Raw genomic sequence first — 19,250 nt, forward strand, 5'->3', positions numbered from 1 at the left:
ATGAATTAAATATAGCAAATTTTGTTCCTGATGTGAAGTGGAACACTTCGGCACAGAGAAAAATCAATTCTGAATAAAGTAGTTCGTTTTCAAATATTTGAAAGAGAGAACACAATAACCATTGCATAGAGAGAGTACAAATAAGATTATGATAATTTGGAGTATGAATTAAGGTAGACTACCATTCCTTTCCTAAATATTGGAACACTTTTTCCACTTCGTATGCATTAAAAAGGCTAGGATCGTGTTTGCAGACGGACCATCTACTCCCTCGGTGAGTGCCTACTTAAATAGTGGACACATGTCCACGTTTTGGTAAGAATAAAATGGAGTACGTTTTCAGAAATCGCATGGTCACTAACTGCAAGGGCTGGGCCCTCCGATGTGTCGTGTCTGTAATGTCATTTTATGTTTTCGACATATTCTCATTATGCCGATTTTGTTTGCATCAGGCAAGACTTTTTTTAACCTTCCCAACTGATTTTCATCTTTGTTGGGAGATGAGCCAGTGTTTTAACATTTTTTTTTAGCTTTTTGAGAAGAGCTGGTCTCTTCCACTGTCTATGAGGAAGTTCTTAGTGTTTTTTTTACATTTTTATGTTTTTTTTGTTTGTCGTGTGCAGGTCCCTTAGAAACCTTGCACTTTTAGCTTTTCCAAGGGACTTTTATAGCCCTTTTTTAACTCTTAGGTAAGGATTTTAGATAAGAGGATATTTCCTTGTATACATTGAAGGTGCAAAATGGCCACAACACTACACACAACAATTTTACTTAATTAATTAATTCAGAAATCTATAATTTTAAACCAGCAACAATGTTACGAAAGGTTTCCTCCTTTTCTTCCAGGAGGCTACGGTGGCGGCCATTTTGGAGGAGGGGGAGGAGGAAGCCACCACGGAGGGAAGCAGCCCCACCACGGTGGTGGTCATCATGGAGGAGGGGGTGGCAGCTATTCAGGGGGTGGAGGGAGCTTCGGTAAGTATCTTTCATGGACCTTAATTTTTATATTAAAAGGAGTGTGTGGTGAATCGGGACTTGTTTATCCCGTTTCGCCACATTCTTCGGCCCACCAGGGACGGCGACAGGGGTGGGCACGGGTGGGCAAGCGCCCACCCAAAAATTTCTGTGCCCACCCGATTGCCCACCCAATCAAATTCAATAAGTACATATACTTGGGGATATGTGAATGACTCAATACATAAGTGTATTCTGGTGTTCATAACATGTATATTTTACTAGTGAATATTATTTATGCTAGAAATATTCACATATTATCAACCCATAAAAGGCCAATTTTGCCATTAGAAAGTGAAAGAGCTATTGAAAAAAAAAACTGATCAAATTAATACTTCTATGATTGAAAGCAGCTAGTAGGCTTAAGAAAACTCAACATTATGCAGGGTATGATCAAGATTAGAACAGAATTTAGGGTGAACTTGAGGACTGAAGCTCCAGGTCTTCACTGGAAAAGACTGCTTTGAAAAGTACCACATAATTAAAAAAAAAAAAAAAAAAAGAATGTACTTCGGATGTTGTCAGGAATACAATAACAAACCACACCATGTAACTTGGCGAGAAGTTATAACTGAAACTGTGTAGAGGGGATTTGAGTGAGGTCTTGGTGCTGTAAGCTCAGGGCCTCCACATACGTACATAAATCGCGGCCTGAGTATGACTAAAATAATCTCCAATTAAACAAATAAAAACATCATCTTAGCGTTACTCCCTCCAACAACACAATAAATTATTTAGATTTTTAAATTATTATTAGAATAATTCAATCAAGAAGACTTAGATGGGAAAGTCATGTGACACGAATGGCAGAGGAAAGAATAGTTTACAGGATTCTTGTTGGGAAACCTGATGGTAAGAGACCAGTAGGAAGGCCAAAACGAAGATGGAGGGATAACGTTGAGATGGACCTAATGGAAATTAGCTCTGCATTGAAATTCCAGAAGTGTCCCTTTCTTTATTTCATTACAACTTTTATATACCTGTCATCTTCAAATACCAATATGGTATGTGAAATATCAACTTTATATTCGTTCTATTAGTAAGAAGTAATCACAATAATCACTACAATACCGAAGTGAATAAATTTTGATAAACCAGTTATGTATGGAAAAAGCTGCAGAATTATTCAATTGCTATTGAGTGGCTTATCATATTTAGAAATCCTAGTTCGACACATGAATTTTGCCACATGAACCATTCGAAAATATCGACAGAATCTGTAGATGCAGCTGAAGTAAAGGAAAAAGTTGTGTCACGAAATATCCAGAAGACGTTTTTGTGATTTTGTTTTTAAGCCCACTTTTATGCTCAGATAGGCTAATCGGTACTAAACCTACAGTTTAACGTGTAGTCCGAACCAGTGTGCATTGTGCTTCCACCAGAGGAGAGGGTGGTGAACACAGGACCTCTTCATTATAATGCGACAACTTTATGCCATTGGAGAAAAAATATACAGAAAGAACTCGCGACATTTTACCACCACAGAAGATGAGTCTATTTTAAGAGCGTGTATTGCCTGAGACAAATATTTGAGACTTTTAGAAAAGAACGTCATTGTTCACGGAATTAGCTGCCTTGATCTAATAATAAACACTGATGCCTCATTAGTAGAAACTACCACCTCAACTTTCTAAGAGCTATGAACTAATGAAACTCCATTTTTGGAAGAGTAAGTTGTGGATGATTTGTTTTATTTTAAGTCATCTTTCTGCTAATTTTGATAATGACGACGATAAAGTTCAATGGCGAAGGGGCAAAAACACACACACGTGGACACTCAAAATACAAACCCCCATAAATTATTATTTCGACTGTGGTTCCAGGCGCCAGGGACTCGTTGCCCTGCAAGAATAAAGTTTGCAGGGTATGCTGTACATACAACCCAAGTCATATATGAGAAATAGATGGATTATTCCTGGTACGGTGATCAACTTCGATGAATTACTTGTGTCCGAAATAATTTTGTTACCTCAAAAAATATGTTAATGTAACCATACATGTATTTCTTCTCCCGCATGAGTAACATGACTTAGTTCAGAAAAGTACTATCATAGAATAGTTAGGTAATATTAACTTAGGTAATAATCTCTTCAATTCTGAACAGATTTCTCAATCTTACCTGCTTATTTCTTATGGGTGATATTTTGTCAAAATTGCCTTTCATTAGCCTAGGAATACTTCATGGATAATGAACAAAGAATTGGTTTTCCGTGTGTGTTTTAAATCATTCCTAATAAAACGTTAATTTTAATCCAAACATTCAGTGGCGGCGATTAGAGGGAGCGGGAGGTGCGGGATGCAGTCCCCCCCGGCACATTTTCCGACTTTTTGCCATTTTTTGTCCCCGCACTATGACCTCTTTATGCTAAGCCTTCTCTACAAAAATAAAGTATGATGCCCCTCAAATGTTGGCACCCAATCGCCCCTACTGCAAACATTCAGATAGATTTGTCAGTTGTACAAACCTTGTAAGCTAAGAAAATTGACCCCCAAGGAGTAAGAAAACTCTTTCAGTCAAAAACTCATACGATGAAAATACTATGCTCAGGAACATGCCTTTAAATTACGAGAAACATGACAATTGTCTACCATCGCACTTTCTATCACTGTCGCCGAATACATAAAATCAAGTATGTGCCTTATTTTTTGTTCTCGAAGGGCAAAATGTTATGCAACACAAGCTTAAACCCAATTCACATTTATTTCATTATATTAACATGTATGAAAGAATGTGACTGTGAATGTATGGCTGCGCATGGATAAACACTTCGTTGAAATAATTGTCATCAGAGACAACGCGAAAGGAAATAGAACAAGTTGCGAGAATAGATTAGAAAAGAATGAAGAGGAAAACAAGAAAATGAAAGGGAGAAGAAGCAAGAAGAAAATCGGGAGTGTAAGAGGGAGAGAGGGATACATATACGTCTTACGTGCACATATATGTGGTCTTAAAATTATACTGCCCACCCTAATCTATCAATATGGAACTTCTGCCCACGCTGTCGAAAATTTCTGGCGCCGCCCCTGCGGCCCACCCTGTATACAGGAATTGGACCCGATGCGTGGGATTGTCAGTTCGCGGAGAAACTTCGTTTGTTTCCCAAGAGACTCGCATGGGGGCGACGAGACTGCCACCTAGCGAGCTTCTCGGGGTTCACGTTTTCCTTGTTGAGCGAACCAGTGTTCTCTCCCAGCCGTTCCCGATAACATCAACTCCAGCAACGGTGCTCCACGACGTGATAGCCGCCTCAATGTGGGCGTGACTCAGCACATATCTTCCCGTACACCTGGGACCTAGTAGAACGTGGAACCTTTGTGGACATGGAGTTAAGTATTTTTTTTTTTTTTTTTAAAAAAAAGGGTTTAGTTTACCGCGTTACTTAATTGATAATTTTGAATCTTTCACCTCCTCTTCCCCCTTTTTTTTACTTAAAAGTCTAGAAAAGTTCGTGACTTCAGTTGCAAATAATTTTTCTATCGCCGGGCCTAATTCCTGCAGAAAATATGTAAGTTAAGTTAAAAGAAGGAATGATTATGGACATAGTTTTTGTAAGCACAAGTGTGGTAAGAGATAGTGGGAACAAAAAAAGGTAAATGAAATAAATGGTCGACGTTGATAGTCATTGTAAATGTTTTTGGTAAAAATCTGTCAAGGGGGGTAATTGCTAAGAGATTTCTGTGTGAGGCCACCAATTTATAGAGAACACGTTGTTATTATTGTTGTAAGAAGTTAAATACACTGCACTTGTTAAGGAAATAAAACCATCATTGAAAAAATACCCAATCTTACTGTTCACGTAATTAAGCAGAGCGCTGGGCGCCCTTTACGATAAGTTCACCCTTCCCCCATATAATTTCTTGGGTAGCAGATATATATATATATATATATATATATATATATATATATATATATATATATATATATATATATATATATATTTGGAAGCCCAAAAAAAAACAAAAAAAACAAGCAGTTGGATGTTTTCAGTCATATACACGTTAGTTCGTCGGGAGTGGGACTAGACGAGCCCGCTACAAAACTCCGGACCAGCTGGCGGTATATGCGAGAAGGCTTGGAGCGACGCACAATTTAATACCTTAAAATAAACTGGGATTTAGTAGTTTTGACTTTTGCCCATTTTGACTGTTTGATCCTTGGTTTTTTCTCCCTACAGGACGCGAACCACCTGTGATAGAGTTTGGTTTGTTTGAGTTGAGTTGGTGTTTTAAGTCCACTTTATGCACAGTAAGGCTAATCGGGACTGGACCTACAGTTTAAAGTGGGATCCGAACCACTTGTGCCTCCACCGGGTATCGAACCCGGGACCCCTTGATTACAAGGCAAGCCTGTGATAGAGAAACTAAACATATATATATATATACATATGTATTTTGGGGGGGGGGATTGTGTTGTTCAGTGGCGTGGCGTGGGATTTTTAAAAGTGTTACCGGTTATCAGTAGGACATTTAAGGGAGGAGCCGTAAGACTTGGGCGCCTCCCCACCTCATCCCCCCCCCCATGTCTTCCAAGTAGTTCATATAATATTAATCTGGCACGTCTGCAATTCAGTACTAGATTTTGGTAAAGTTATTAATCAGGAGAAAAAAAATGTTGACATAAGGACTGAAGTGAAATCGTAAACATTGGTTGTTGACACAATAATACGTAATTTGATACTTACAGAAACATCGAAGGCTACTTATAGAGCAGATCAATCCGACGAATCTTCTTTGAAAATAGTTATATGATGCTGTGGTCCCAGGTTCGAATCCTTGCTTAGACATGGGCGTTTGTGATGTCTATTCATCAATTTCATCATATCATCACTCATCCCCATCTTCGCAAATTAGCCAAAAGTGGCACAAGCGAAACAAAATCAATCAAATCAAATCAAAAAAGTTCTATGATATCCACAGACGACTTGGTTTTTAAATAGTTCAAAATAGGCTTTGGCCTCCCTTTCGCCACAATTTCGCTTTATTCTGCAAAAGAACGAACCAAAAGATTGCTTCAAAATATCTTCTATCGCACAATTACACACACTGTTCAGATAGGACGAACCCGCCACCTCGGAACTCGGAGCAAGCTCCATTCCACTTGTTAATTAATTGACAACGCCCGAAAACAACATAAAGACGAAAGACACCACTCACAAAACTCGCACTGCACAGTCCCTCCCGCCAACAGTTGTTTACTTTTGTAACACGTGAAGCACCCTCCTTGCCCCCTCCCCTCTCAGCATCGGCGCTTCCCCAATATTTCCTTCGGAACCTGCAAGAAGTCCAGTTCTACTACTGTTGCCATCTTAGTTCTTTTGAAACCAGATTTGCCCAAATGGCGAAACTTTTCGTTTCAAATAAGACGTATGTATGTAGAGTACATGTAGTCTTCATCTGTTTCCTAACTACTCCCACTCCCATGTTTCGCTAAATCCACTGAAATCTCATTTCTGACACCACTACTATTTCGTATATTTTACGTCCCTTGCTACCTTTAAGGCTTTCGCTTTATAGGATAATCGTGACGATGAGGATGCATGGTGAATTATTGAAATAAAATTATTATTTCTTTGTGTATGTAATTATTAATTTTTATAATTATGTAAGTAAAATAATAACAACAAACATTGAAATAACCATTTCTTGCTGAGGATTCGAACCTGCGACACCTGACACTTCAGAGCGTGCTAAGATAACAATCGGGAAATTATGCTTGTAAGTAATGTTTTCACCCAAAAGCAGTTCTACCACCTCAAAAACATTGCTTCAATCCGAAATTATCGCATTCCTGCGACAACGTATGTCAATCTCAAGCGGCCCTTTCAACAATTATCACAAATTCCTGTAACCGAAATAATATTATATGTGTGAAATATAGAATTTTAGGTTGACATTTTAGAAGGACAGCAGACCCCTTGATCATACCCATCCCTCTCCTCTCCTTCTCGCCCATGATGTCGAAGAAGGACAAAGAGGACTTTCGTAATCGCTGATATTTAGAGTAAATACAAAATATCACTTGGTAGTTTGATTTTCCACCAGTGTGATTTGATTTTTTTAATTTTGATTTGGCGATTTAAGTCCACTCATGCACAGTAATGTTAATCGGGACAGTTTAAAGTGGGATCCGAACCACTTGTGCCTCCACCGGGTATCGAACCCGGGATCCCTTGATTACAAGGCGGCGACGCTACCACTGCGGCATCGTTCCCCAGTGTGACTGGACACCTTCAGAGTAAGATAGAACCGATTAGGCGACTTAGCTCTTTTCTGTCAATTGAATATGTCAACACTGGTATGTTTCCGGTAAGTATCACCGGCAACTGCGGCGGCTAAACAGTCATGCCTCCTCCTCCCGCCGAAACAGTCTTTGCCGCGACGGAAAGTCTTCCTTGCGTGGGCTCAGGGCCCTTTCCTCATGTTGCCTGTGGAGGGTACCGGATCAGTCCTCCTCTTCGCTTTTGCCGGTGTCAGAAAAAATGTCAGTCTGCAATGTTTACTTTACGACAATATTACCAGTTTATGTACGTAATAATATTTTAAGACAGGTTCTTCAATTCTTTATATTTTGGTGTTACCTGCGGTAACAGCGGCTACATGCACGCCACGCCTCTGATGTTGTTCCTTTATTTTTTTTATTACAGGGGGATAACCAAGGAAAATGCACGTACTTCCAAAATAATAAAAAATGGGTTGTGACGGATTGTCAAGGACAACATCGAATTTGAACAAGACGTCACAAATGCCAGAAGTTCAGTAGTTCTATTCTGTTATAAAGTTTTTATTTTTATATATTTATTCTTATTTTCATTTCGACGTTATTTATCAGTAGAAACAGAATTATTCTATATTTTTATAACTCATGGATTAGGTTGCTCGTATTGAAAAACAGAATTAAAGAACATACGCCATTAAGGATAGGCAGTATACGAAATTCTCTCTCCTCTCGAAAAACTGCTAGGTATGGTATTGCAAAAATCTGAATAATTAGATCTGCTTAGAACTCCTTCCAGAATATTCACGTGAAATTTTATGTGGTTTATGCTGTATTACCAACCACGGTAATATAATAATGTACGCAGGTATGATTTTATATAAAACAAGAATTCAATTCATACCTGGGAAACGTACAGTGGGATCCATGAGTATTACCGTGCAAATTGTCCATGACTATTTTCATTAATTTTTCTCTTGCATCCTATGTGTTTTTAAGCGACGGATTTTTATGTATGCTGGTGCAGAAGTTGCCAACAGTTTGTTTTGAGTTTTCTTTAAATTCTTGAAGCTCTTATTGGGTCAAATAAAGAGCACGAACATGGTGATGGACAATTTGCAGGGTAATACTCATGGATCCCACTGTACAACTTTACATATCTCCATACTTAACGAGATCATCTACATTCAAAGATATTATAACATTCTACATGTTTCACAATCGGTCTGGTTTGGGTACCCTTGACCATCTATGTATAACTCCCTCTATAAAGTGAAATATTTGGCATGGTTTATGAAGATTATGTTGTTTATGAAAGTTTTCAGTAGTTTTTAGCTCGCGAAAAGTGTTACTTGTTTTGAATTTTCTTTTAATTCTTGAAGCTCTTATTGGGTCAAATAAAGTGCACGAACATGGTGATGGACAATTTGCACGGTAATACTAATGGATCCCACTGTACGTCTGTTACCTTAGCGTGTTACCTTACCGTGAAGCAGAACAGCCCGAAGGCTTGACGCAAGTGAATATATAGTACCCAACACTATGTTCCACAACAGCAACTATAATTTTACGTCGTTAGGTTTGAAGTTGATAGCAATTTCCGACGTGTTCCTTCGCTATTTGAATGTACATACAAACGTTTTTTATTAATAAAAATCGGAAGTACTCCGTGATTGCAGGTTTTTAACTTACGTGGATCTCTTACTCGAGATCAAATATCTCCGTTGTTTGTGTTTTCCGTGCGCTGAAACCAATTTTATATTACGCAAATAATCGAAATCTGTCAATTTGTTAAAAAAAATCAACATAATTCTCGAGGGGATTCAGTGGGTCAACGGGCTAGTTCGCTTTCGCTGTTGTCTGTAGATGTGTTTCACCTCACATACTGTTGCATTGTGGGATCGAGCAGCCATGATTGTGGCGGGTTATGAGATTTCATCCTTATTTACGATGGTATACTTTGTGCAATAGTAGGTTGTTTAGGTCTAACAGGCACTCACGATTATCGTAGAATTTTCCGAGAAAGAACAGAAGGTGCAATTCACGGCACAGAATTTTTCGATTGTTTATTAGAATACGCCGTCATGGCGAGAATAAATCGTGCCACCATTAATGAACAAAACAAATAGTACAGAGCGGTGGTGTGAACATTTGTTTTCAAGTAAGTTCATATATCGCATTTCTCTGTGACTTTTAGTACAAATGGATTGAACTGGGTTTTTTTTTATCATACTTGCAAGTAGCGTTTCCTTGTTATTATTATATTTGTAGATAGGTAATGATAATTTTGACGATGAAAATTACAACATTCAACATCTTGATAATTGCAAGCTTGTACTTGATTATTTATATTTCATTCATTAACACAAACTGTTATTAATTGTTATCCTATTCATGAGAAAAGGTGTCGGTAGTAGGTTTTGCGTACTGTCAGAAAAAAAGCACTGCTTGGTTAAACATGTTAATGATATATCAAAGTATCTCAAATTGATTGATTTATTTGGTTTATTTTACTTCGTTTTTCTGCTATATTTGGCTAGTCGAGATCAGTCATGCCCAGGCCGAGATTCGAATCCGTGATCCCTAGCATCGTAGTGCGTTGTGCTAACCACTCCGTCACTGAGGCCTGCATACCCCAAGTTGTTAAAGCAAGGAGTGAAATTACTGTTTTCGAACAACTCAACATTTCAAATTAATGCGCTCGAACAAACGTTAAAAGGAAACATAGAAGATAATGGCCTAGTCTTGGAATTTCCATTTAATCTGTACTGTTACCGACATTTTACACACTACTAACAACAAACGCGCACTTCGCGCAGGTGTAACAAACGCTGCGCATTGGGTACTTCCTTGCAGACGACAAACAGCTTTGCCGCAAACATGGCGGCGGTGCGAATCCTGACGTCACATGAAACCCACCTATATATTCGGATTGGTTTCGTGGTTACACTCCTGCATATATCTAGACAACAGCGATATAAGATAATGGCGGAATTTTTTCAGGAAATAGAAAACTTCCACCGTCATTTTCCAACGGACAAGAGAAATGTGTGAATGTGTTTCTAGCATCTGTTTTAATTGTGAGAACTTTATAAATAATTGCAAGGCCGTTGAGTGACGTAGCGGCATTGGATGCCATGGTGCTTGAGTGAAAGCTATTGTTACTGTTATCAGATACGAAACTGGAAGTTCTTTCACATCAATAAGTCACTTGTATGTGACTTGAGATCTATTCTCCCACGCCACAATCTGGTCAAGGTTAGAACGGTGAAAGGATTTTCTGACCTTGAAATATCTAAGTAGCGTTCTGACTTCATCTTTCTGTGTTTATATCTCAGGAAATACAAACAATAATTCACTAATGAGTGGAAAATGTCATAATTAGTGGGTGTTGACATATATACTTGTCAAAGATCAGAATATGTTCTTACGAAAGATTCAAGATAATATGCATATTTAAGCTGGTCTTTTTTCAACCTACAAAGCAGAGGAAAATTATATTATGTCAACAAAACGTATTGTGGTTGTGAGAACAGCATTGCAACAGGACCATTTTTCATAGAGGTAATGTACTGATGGAGCCACTGGCGTACGCTGAGGGGGAGGGGACTGATGGGGCTACAGCCCCACCGAAATTTTGAGAAAATCAACATTTTCAAATAAAAGCCGTAAAGAACTCGAGAAAAAAGGAAGTGGTAAACCGAACCCCCTCTTAAAATTTCCCCCGATTTCCATTTTTGGGAGTGGAATGTTTTAAAAATACGAAATATCTTGTGTATTTTTCTCCCCATAGAAAGCATGTACGTACTGTACTACACCTTTACAATTCCAGCCCACACCGAAAGAAGTTCCTGCGTACGCCAGTGAATGAAACATTACACATGGGAACCACTGAACCAACAGTGTTTCTTTTTACATCGCTTTTCTAGTAACTATATTCAAGAAGATGTTACTGTATTGTTTTATTATTTGTTATTTTTACTCCCTGTTGATAAGTAGGCTAATTTCGAAGTACCGTTTCGAATGGGACAGATTAGTGTGAATCAATAGTGCAGATCGGGTTCGATACCCGGTGGAGGCACACTGCACGATGGTTCGGGTCCCACGTTAAACTGTAGGCCCAGTCCCGATTAGCCTAACTGTGCATAAAGTGGACTTAAACAACAATTCAACAATAGTGCATATATTTTAACAAAGGTTGTTAATTTACGTATTTTATTGTAGTTACTTCATGCAAAATGTATCCTTAAAGTGAATTATAAAATAAGGAACATTGTGATAAGGTGGTAAGAATATTTCATCAGTGCATAGGAAAATTGTATCTTGAAAGACACCAATGGCATCTTCCGCTTCCGTCAATGCACAATGAAAACAAGTGACTAAATAATTATGGTGTTACATTTGTATTGAAATAATACAAACGAACTATTGACCAAATACCGGCTGACAGTCGACCCGGGTTTTAGCAAGAGAAGTGTTGCACATACATTACTCTGTAAGAACACGATATTAAGTCAAGGGCTCAATGGTGCCTATACTTACAAAGAAAAACGTCAAGAAATAGCTAGAGTTGGCATTTCTAGGGATCTAGGTTAGTAGTAACCGCAAGGATTAGTATGAAATGATAAAATAAATGATGGGACAAACAGACATCCATGATTCGTAGCAATTTCAGTGAGAAATGTAGGCTCGACCAGGGCTCGAACTCGGTTTCTGACATGCCGTGCCATTGCTCTACCAACTGAGCCACGTTCCTCATTTCGAACGTAGAATCCCTGCTGTTCTAGCGCGGTACGTTAACCACTCATAAAGGCCTCTTTGATTGATTTCTGTAACTAAGGTCTTTCCTCTAGAGAGAAAATTGAATCGAACATAATAGAAAATGCCACATTCTCACACAAGTTATATCCTACGAAAATGGTCGTCTTCTCGATATGGCACTACACTGATCATGGTCGGATTTAAACTTTCCCCGCCTATAGGTCACCCTTCGTACAGTTCTTTCTATGAAATTGTTGTGCATTATAGACATATTGATTCATAGCACTTCACTAAAGTTCAAATCACCAAGCCTGAGACCATCCGTAAACAAAACCACGTGCATGCAGAAAGCATTGCAAACTCATAGAAGTAAAATAATCCACACGAAAATCCAGTGTTGTTACAGGATTCATTACGTAAGGTAAAACAACGGCCAATTTGTAGTATGGGATACGCTGCCGCAAATGACGTCTCACTTTAAACCCAATGCTCTTTCTTTTGTACTTATTGCTTCACCTTTATGGTTAACTCTTTGCACCAGTAATCATTTGCCATAAATTTGGCTTCTTTCTTGCATGCGAATTGAATATGTTTTACTTGCATTTTTTTAGACAAAATGAAATAACATGGTAATGTATATTTCTAAGGTTTGATATAGATATGAGTGTATTTGAAATGTGTTTCTAGATGTTATGTAAAGTGTATCTTATGTAAATAAAATGTATAATGGGCATAAACAGCCATATGCTTTGCTGTTAAGTCCAATAAATGAATTGATGATGATGATCAAAACAAGACATAGAAAGTTCGTAAATTTATTGTGGTTGGAAACTTTGACAAGCATCCTAATAACGATTTTTGTTCCGCCAAATATAGTGCACTTCGTAAAATAACTTGGTGACATGGTAAGGCAAGATAAATGTGAACATTTTGTAGTAATATGCATTGTAACTTTCAATGAGCTTAGAGATTTGTGTACATAACAATATTTTCTAACATTGGTTATTTTCTACAAATAATCATGTGAACAGCAAGGAAGTAGTGCCACTTTCAACATGGCGAGTTCTATGCATGCGGGAAGGTCTCCGTGATCAGTGATACACCGAATCGGTGAGATGGTTTGTTTACAGAAGGTCTCAGGGTTGGTGATTTACACTTTAGTTGCAAGTTGTTTAAATTGTGTGTGAGTGTTTTAATTTAATTTGGTTTCTGTGGGTTGAGGTGCACGTTCAAACCATTACAAGTAAATTTCAAGACAATACATTTGCATATACTTATCGTGTTTTGAGGACCTCCACAATGTTTAATGTAGTGCAACAATCTGTAAATTTATAATTATTTTCCTCTCGTTATTTCAGAAAATATTAACTAAGCAGGCAAGAACTTGTGGTATTTTGGATGGCTGGCAAATGATCCTTCTCACCTTTAAAGTGGTGGCTTATGGTACACATGCTTCTTTCACTTAACTTAATCAAGATATTAGTGGCCTGCAGCGATAAAACGAATGGGATATTAAATTACTTGCCATAATATTTTTTGATTGTTGGTATGTAGGACTGGTGTATCCTTTCTTTGTGAAAGTTATAGTTTATTTTCCATTGCTTGACATGTACTTTAAAATAATAATAGATTCTTTTTTGTTTCTTTCAGGTAGTTATGGTGGAGGTGTAAGCAGCAGCCACGGAGGTAATAATTAAACTTATCTTTCCAATTGACTTAGTTAATAGTAAGAAGGAGGAAAAACTAATTGTATAACTTTACACGCACCAACCGGCGTGCCTAAAGTTTGTATAAGTTTTTAATATGCAATGTTCCTCTCCTGCAATCGGACTTCTCAGATTCTGGCAACAAGGACACTATTCCACTTAACATCACCATTAATGCTTGTAGGAAATCTTATATTTTATCATCATTAGCTCGTGCTGAGTTTTTCTTATTCACATGACATAATGTTACTTCTCAAGTTCCAAATATCAGCCTTCAAGCGCGGTTCATATTTTATTCTCTTATTATTTATGAAATGTGAACACATTTTGATATTTCAGTCTTTCGATTTCCCCAAGTTTATGCTATGGAATACTATGATCCTTCGGTGACGTTAATTTAGTTTATTTTTATTTCTAGGAGGTTACAGTGGGGGAGGTGGTAGCCGGTACCCAAGCAATTCTTACGGCGCACCCGGTGGGTACTCGGGAGGTGGATTTGGCGGTGAGTATTTAAACTGTAGTTTCACTTTGTAACACCATGATTTTCTCTAATCTTGAAAACCACATTGGCGTCACGAGTGTGTAGAACAGTACTATGTTACATCGCAATTATTATTGTATGTACGTAGATGACAAGGTTAAATGTTTCCTTTGCAACAAACGATCCTAGAGAAACAATTAACAGAAGTCGTAACAGAGATATAAGTTACCATGGTTACAATTACCAACGAAAAATAATAATAAAGGAATAGGTATTACAAGCTGAAAGGGGCCACATGTTCCCAGTTCAAGGTATTGTTTTATGAAGATAGGCAGTAAGTTTTAGTTATGCAGTGGTTTCCAACTAACTTCAGGACAATCTCGTCAAAGAAAGAAACAACGAAAGCGAGACATGAAGTCGGAGGATCATTATTTCTATGATGTTCGGGAAAAAGCACTAAAGTCAAAAAATGCAATTTTACAGCAGGCAGTTATTTATGTTTTTTTCTTTTCATAGCAAACATGATATACATGTTGCCCCAATATAAAATTATATTTATATCTTCTAGATTTGTCCTGCATTGCGGAGATTGATTTGATTTGATGTTTATTATTTAGCGTCGTTTTTTCCCCCCACTTGTTTCTAATCGCGACGATTAGATGATTGATGGATGACATGATGAAGGGACGCAAGGAACATCCATCATGCCTAGGCCGGAATTGGAACCCGGACCCCTGGCCTCGTAGCGTGCCGAGGTAGGCTATTATGAGGGTTGATGAATGTTGTTTGTAGGAATTTCTCCGATTACATGATGTGTGGGTGTTGCCACAATAAGTATTATAAATTGCCATATAATTGTAGAAACGCGTAAATTTCAATACAAACCCTTCGCAGTAGGAAAGTGGTGCTGGACATATCACCTCCCTCCACTTAGGGTCGGCATTGTGCATGTGTGGTGCCTTAGAAATTCGCAGAACGTAGCTTCGTACTTATATGTAGTGTGCGTGTGTGTGTGTGTGTGTAGAGTGTGCAAATAGCATCTACTTAAATTTGAAGTTATGACATGTACAAAACTATGTGTAGTCAATGTCCTACAAAGATGGTTGATACCTTGAAATGCGGGTAAGGTAACTTAGAAATCTCTGTGTGATCCCTTGAGGTGAACACAATTGAGTGTAATGATTCTTGTATTGAAAACGCTGTTGTTGCAGATGGAGCAAGTGATAAGGTGGGCCACGGAGACACAGGACATGACTCATTTGGAAGTGGCTCTAGTGGTAAGAGGTCAACTACAGTATTTCCCATGCGATAGGGTGAAGGACATTTAGACGCTTCGCTTCCATCACTAGCGCTTAATAGAAATGTTATGCTGTTATATATCTACATAGGAAAAACTTATTCATGAAGCAAGAAATACGAATAATAGGAATATTCGCTTGCTACATTGAATATTTTGGAACGCTTTGGCATATGTATAGAGAAAAATGAATTCCCCAATTTGATTTATGTATGTAATGCAACATATTTGAAAAGCTGAATATAATTCTGAGTTTTGCACATAGCTGATTTGTAAATAGCGTCAATACATTCCATAACAGTGAGTTAACTAGTAAATATGCAACGCCTCCAATCGCATGCGCTTCTGAAAAAGTCATAGAAGGTTTAAAGACAATGGCTTTCCTAGCAGCAAGTACAGAGTATTATACACAGATTGAAAATTTTAATATTTTTACCCAACTTGACGTGAGTTCAACAATTCTACCTCGTCTAATCCTTTCATGTCGTTAGAATCGTGGAACGCCCACTTTGACTACTTAAAATTCTTACAGAATGACGTAGAATATTATTCATTCCTCTTCAAAACTTTCTTCTGATATTCCTTTTAAAAATGAAAAGCACGTTTATCTTGACTTGAATGGAAAATATTATTTTTTAAGAGAAGGGAAAGGGGACAACCGCTGAAACATATTTTGAATGCAATTACGAAAAGGAAAATAGAGTGAAATTATTAAATTACTATGTTTCTTAAGGAATTATGACTGCCATAATTGCTGTTCGTGTGCTTATGAGAGTAGATGATCTATTCATTTATAAATGAAACTTCAAACGAGTGAGAAGTTCGTCTATATAGTGAATTAGTGACTCCAAAGTAAACTTATTTATGTGGAAAAGGTTTTGGAATGCACATTATGCCTCGATGAAACAATGTTCTGTGGAATAAGCAACTTCACAGATTTACATGGCATTCTTTTGTTCTAATTGCATCACTTGTAGTCATTGCCAGGATAAATAAAAACGTGAAAACATACACAGAACGAAAGTGGACGACAGAGCGTTAAATTAACTTGAAAACAATAATTGTGTTCGGTACAAATCAACGGATTTGGAGTTCACGTTTCGAGTACAACTAAAACTTGTAATGAGACTTTCTGCAAATAAACCATCAGAATACCATATAAATAACGATACATAATGAAACACAGACTTTTATAGATTGTTTTTAGGGCATACATATCAAGGAATCGGAACGATACAGACTGGCTTCCATTTCTCACAAGTTCTTTCTTTATTGTTTCAATCTTCCCTTTCTTAGCATCTTGCACTTCGTAGAACTAGTACGTAAAGACTAGTAGAATAGAATGGCTAGCAGCCTTACTTGACATTGCTTGACATTGCTTGACAGTTCATATAGTATTGCAATTGCATTATAGTGAGTAGAGCATAAATCTAACTACAAATATGTGTATAGAAAATAAATGTATAGTATCTTATCCTTACACAATGTACAATTTAGCACCAATTCTCAAGAAATCAAATCCAATATATCTAAAAATATGAAAACACAATCTAATTAATACACATTGATTTACACTGAAATTATATGAATGTGTTCAAATTTAAAATGATTATTTACAGTGATAAATTTGGGGAAAATTTATAACTTTTCCTTCACATTGGAGGTTTCAAAATTGCTGATATATTAAAAGTGATATTATTTATAAACCAACTAGTTGATTCCCGTCCAATGAATACGGTGAAATAGAAATGTTATGCAGACTAAGTTAGTTATTGGGGATTTTGTAAAAGTTTTTGCCTGGTAAGAATATTAATAAACTTTTATTTGTACTGTCTTATTTTCTTTAAATCTTCGCCTCCCAATTTTTTTTTGGGTTTGGTCATAGTTGTTCACAATGCAGTAGTTTAAGACAAGGATGGGGAAATGTCGGAATGTTTAAAGAAATGGACTGGATAACATATTCTTTCTCTGTAATTTGGTCCGGGAAGTTATCTTCCTCACGCTCTCTGAAAATGTGTTTACCTAATGTTATCTATACTTATTCTCTATGCTTTATGCATAGAGTTTCCTTTCAATTTATCTTTGTCATAGGCTATCAACTTGATCCTTTTCTTTACCCTCATACATCTTTGTACACACCAATAGAATCTTGTTCACTTTCCATAGTCTTATTTATATTCAGTCACTAAGACTGTTACTTTCATCTTTGGTCAGACTTAACTTTCCCAAATACAACACCCCTCGTTTTATCATTCCTAACTACACTTCACAAACTCAACAAGAATTGTAAAAATTACATAAACATGTCTTCACTATATTTAGGTAGGAAGAATAGATAACAAACAATTGATCTTTCATAATTATTGGCAACAATGCGAACTGTTGCTGAGAAAGGCTACTTGCTCTATCTTTGTCTCTGATACAGTTTTTTATTTCTCTTCCAGGAGGCTACAACAAAGGGGGCGGAGGGGGATTTAGGCCCGGAGGAAGTTATGGAGGCAGCTCTTTTGGTGGGGGTGAGTATTGTCTGTATAAGAGTATTGCTTGTTCAATTTGAGTAAGAGAGTGTAACAGGCCTTGGCAGCCAAAAGCTAGCCAGCCATCTTGGTAAAGTTTAATCTTTCTTAGATTGTCTTGTATGAAATGCAAAGAGGAATTACTAAATATCACTAAATTGAGTGGTTAGCACAGATTTACTTACCTTGCTGGAAAGAAGAAAACTAAAATAAATCATGTTGTGCATAAGATTTTATCTTTAAAAGCAGATACTGGATATTTCTTAATTATATTTAGTAATATAGCTTTCCAAATAACTAAATAGAAATGAATCAGTTCTAACGTCCTTGTGAAGTGTTAGGAGTCTAGTGACAGATCTTGTTGAAACACTATAATTTGAAATGTAATATAAATATAATATATTTATGTTGCTCTTACAATACTATCTTATATCTTTTATATTTTGTGTTTTTATTTGACTTAGTTATTAAGTATTCGTATTGTGACTCTCGTTGCCTAGTAAATACAAACTTTAGTATTATTAACAATAGAAATACTGATTCGAAAATTGCAGGTTATGACGTAAGTGACGAGCAAAATATTTTTAGGAAATAGCATTAGCCTACTAACACATAGCAAAAACCAATCTTTCATAGAAATGACCTGTAATAATGATAATGATTTACAAAATATCTTTCAAACTTAAAAAAAATTATGTAGCTCTTAATTAGATTTTTTAATTTTTCATATTTCTGCTGTTATTAAATAACAGGGTGTATCGTAAAATATTGACTTCTTAATTTGCTCAAAAGACAAATAACACATAGCAATAATTCAAGTGGTTTTTATGTATCATATATGAAGAGAGATGGTTGCAAAAAAAAAAATGAATTTGTGTATGGAGTAAAATGATTATATTATGGTTCAAATCAGGATTATAAAGCTAAATAACTCTCTAGCCTTCTTAAATCCGAAGGTTCATGACTGCAGCAATACAGGCCTTCTGTTCTGGGCAAGATCAATCCAATGTTTTCCATCCTTACCGATTTCCTTTAGGTCCATCTCAACGTTATCCCTCCATCTACGTCTTAGCCTTCCTGCAAGTCTCTTACCAACAAATTTCCCAAGAAGAATCCTGTAAACTCTTTCTTCTCCCATTCGTGCCACCTAAGTCTTCTTGATATAATTATTCTAATAATATCTGGACATGAATACAAGTTATGAATTTCTACATTATGTAACGTTCTTCAATCACCTGTCCCCTCATCCCTTTTAGATCCA

The 19,250-nt window shown here is 37.0% G+C and overlaps 1 protein-coding gene across 3 annotated transcripts in view; it reads left to right on the forward strand.

Moving 5' to 3' along the window:
- Window positions 1-19,250, forward strand: part of LOC145997088 (uncharacterized) — a 43,971-nt gene that overhangs the window by 14,539 nt on the left and 10,182 nt on the right. Inside the window, exons 3-7 of one of the 3 annotated variants that reach the window (XM_083133708.1) lie at window positions 847-975; window positions 13,640-13,675; window positions 14,114-14,170; window positions 15,388-15,453; window positions 17,918-17,989. In XM_083133708.1, the coding sequence (XP_082989834.1) occupies window positions 847-975; window positions 13,640-13,675; window positions 14,114-14,170; window positions 15,388-15,453; window positions 17,918-17,989 (360 nt within the window). Of the gene's footprint in view, window positions 1-846; window positions 976-13,639; window positions 13,676-14,113; window positions 14,198-15,387; window positions 15,454-17,917; window positions 17,990-19,250 lie in introns of all 3 variants that reach the window. The other 2 variants (XM_083133707.1, XM_083133709.1) reach the window with 2 other exon arrangements.

This window comes from Lepisma saccharinum, chromosome 13 (assembly GCF_977018435.1).
Source record: "Lepisma saccharinum chromosome 13, izLepSacc3.1, whole genome shotgun sequence".
In the NCBI taxonomy this organism is placed as follows: domain Eukaryota; kingdom Metazoa; phylum Arthropoda; class Insecta; order Zygentoma; family Lepismatidae; genus Lepisma; species Lepisma saccharinum.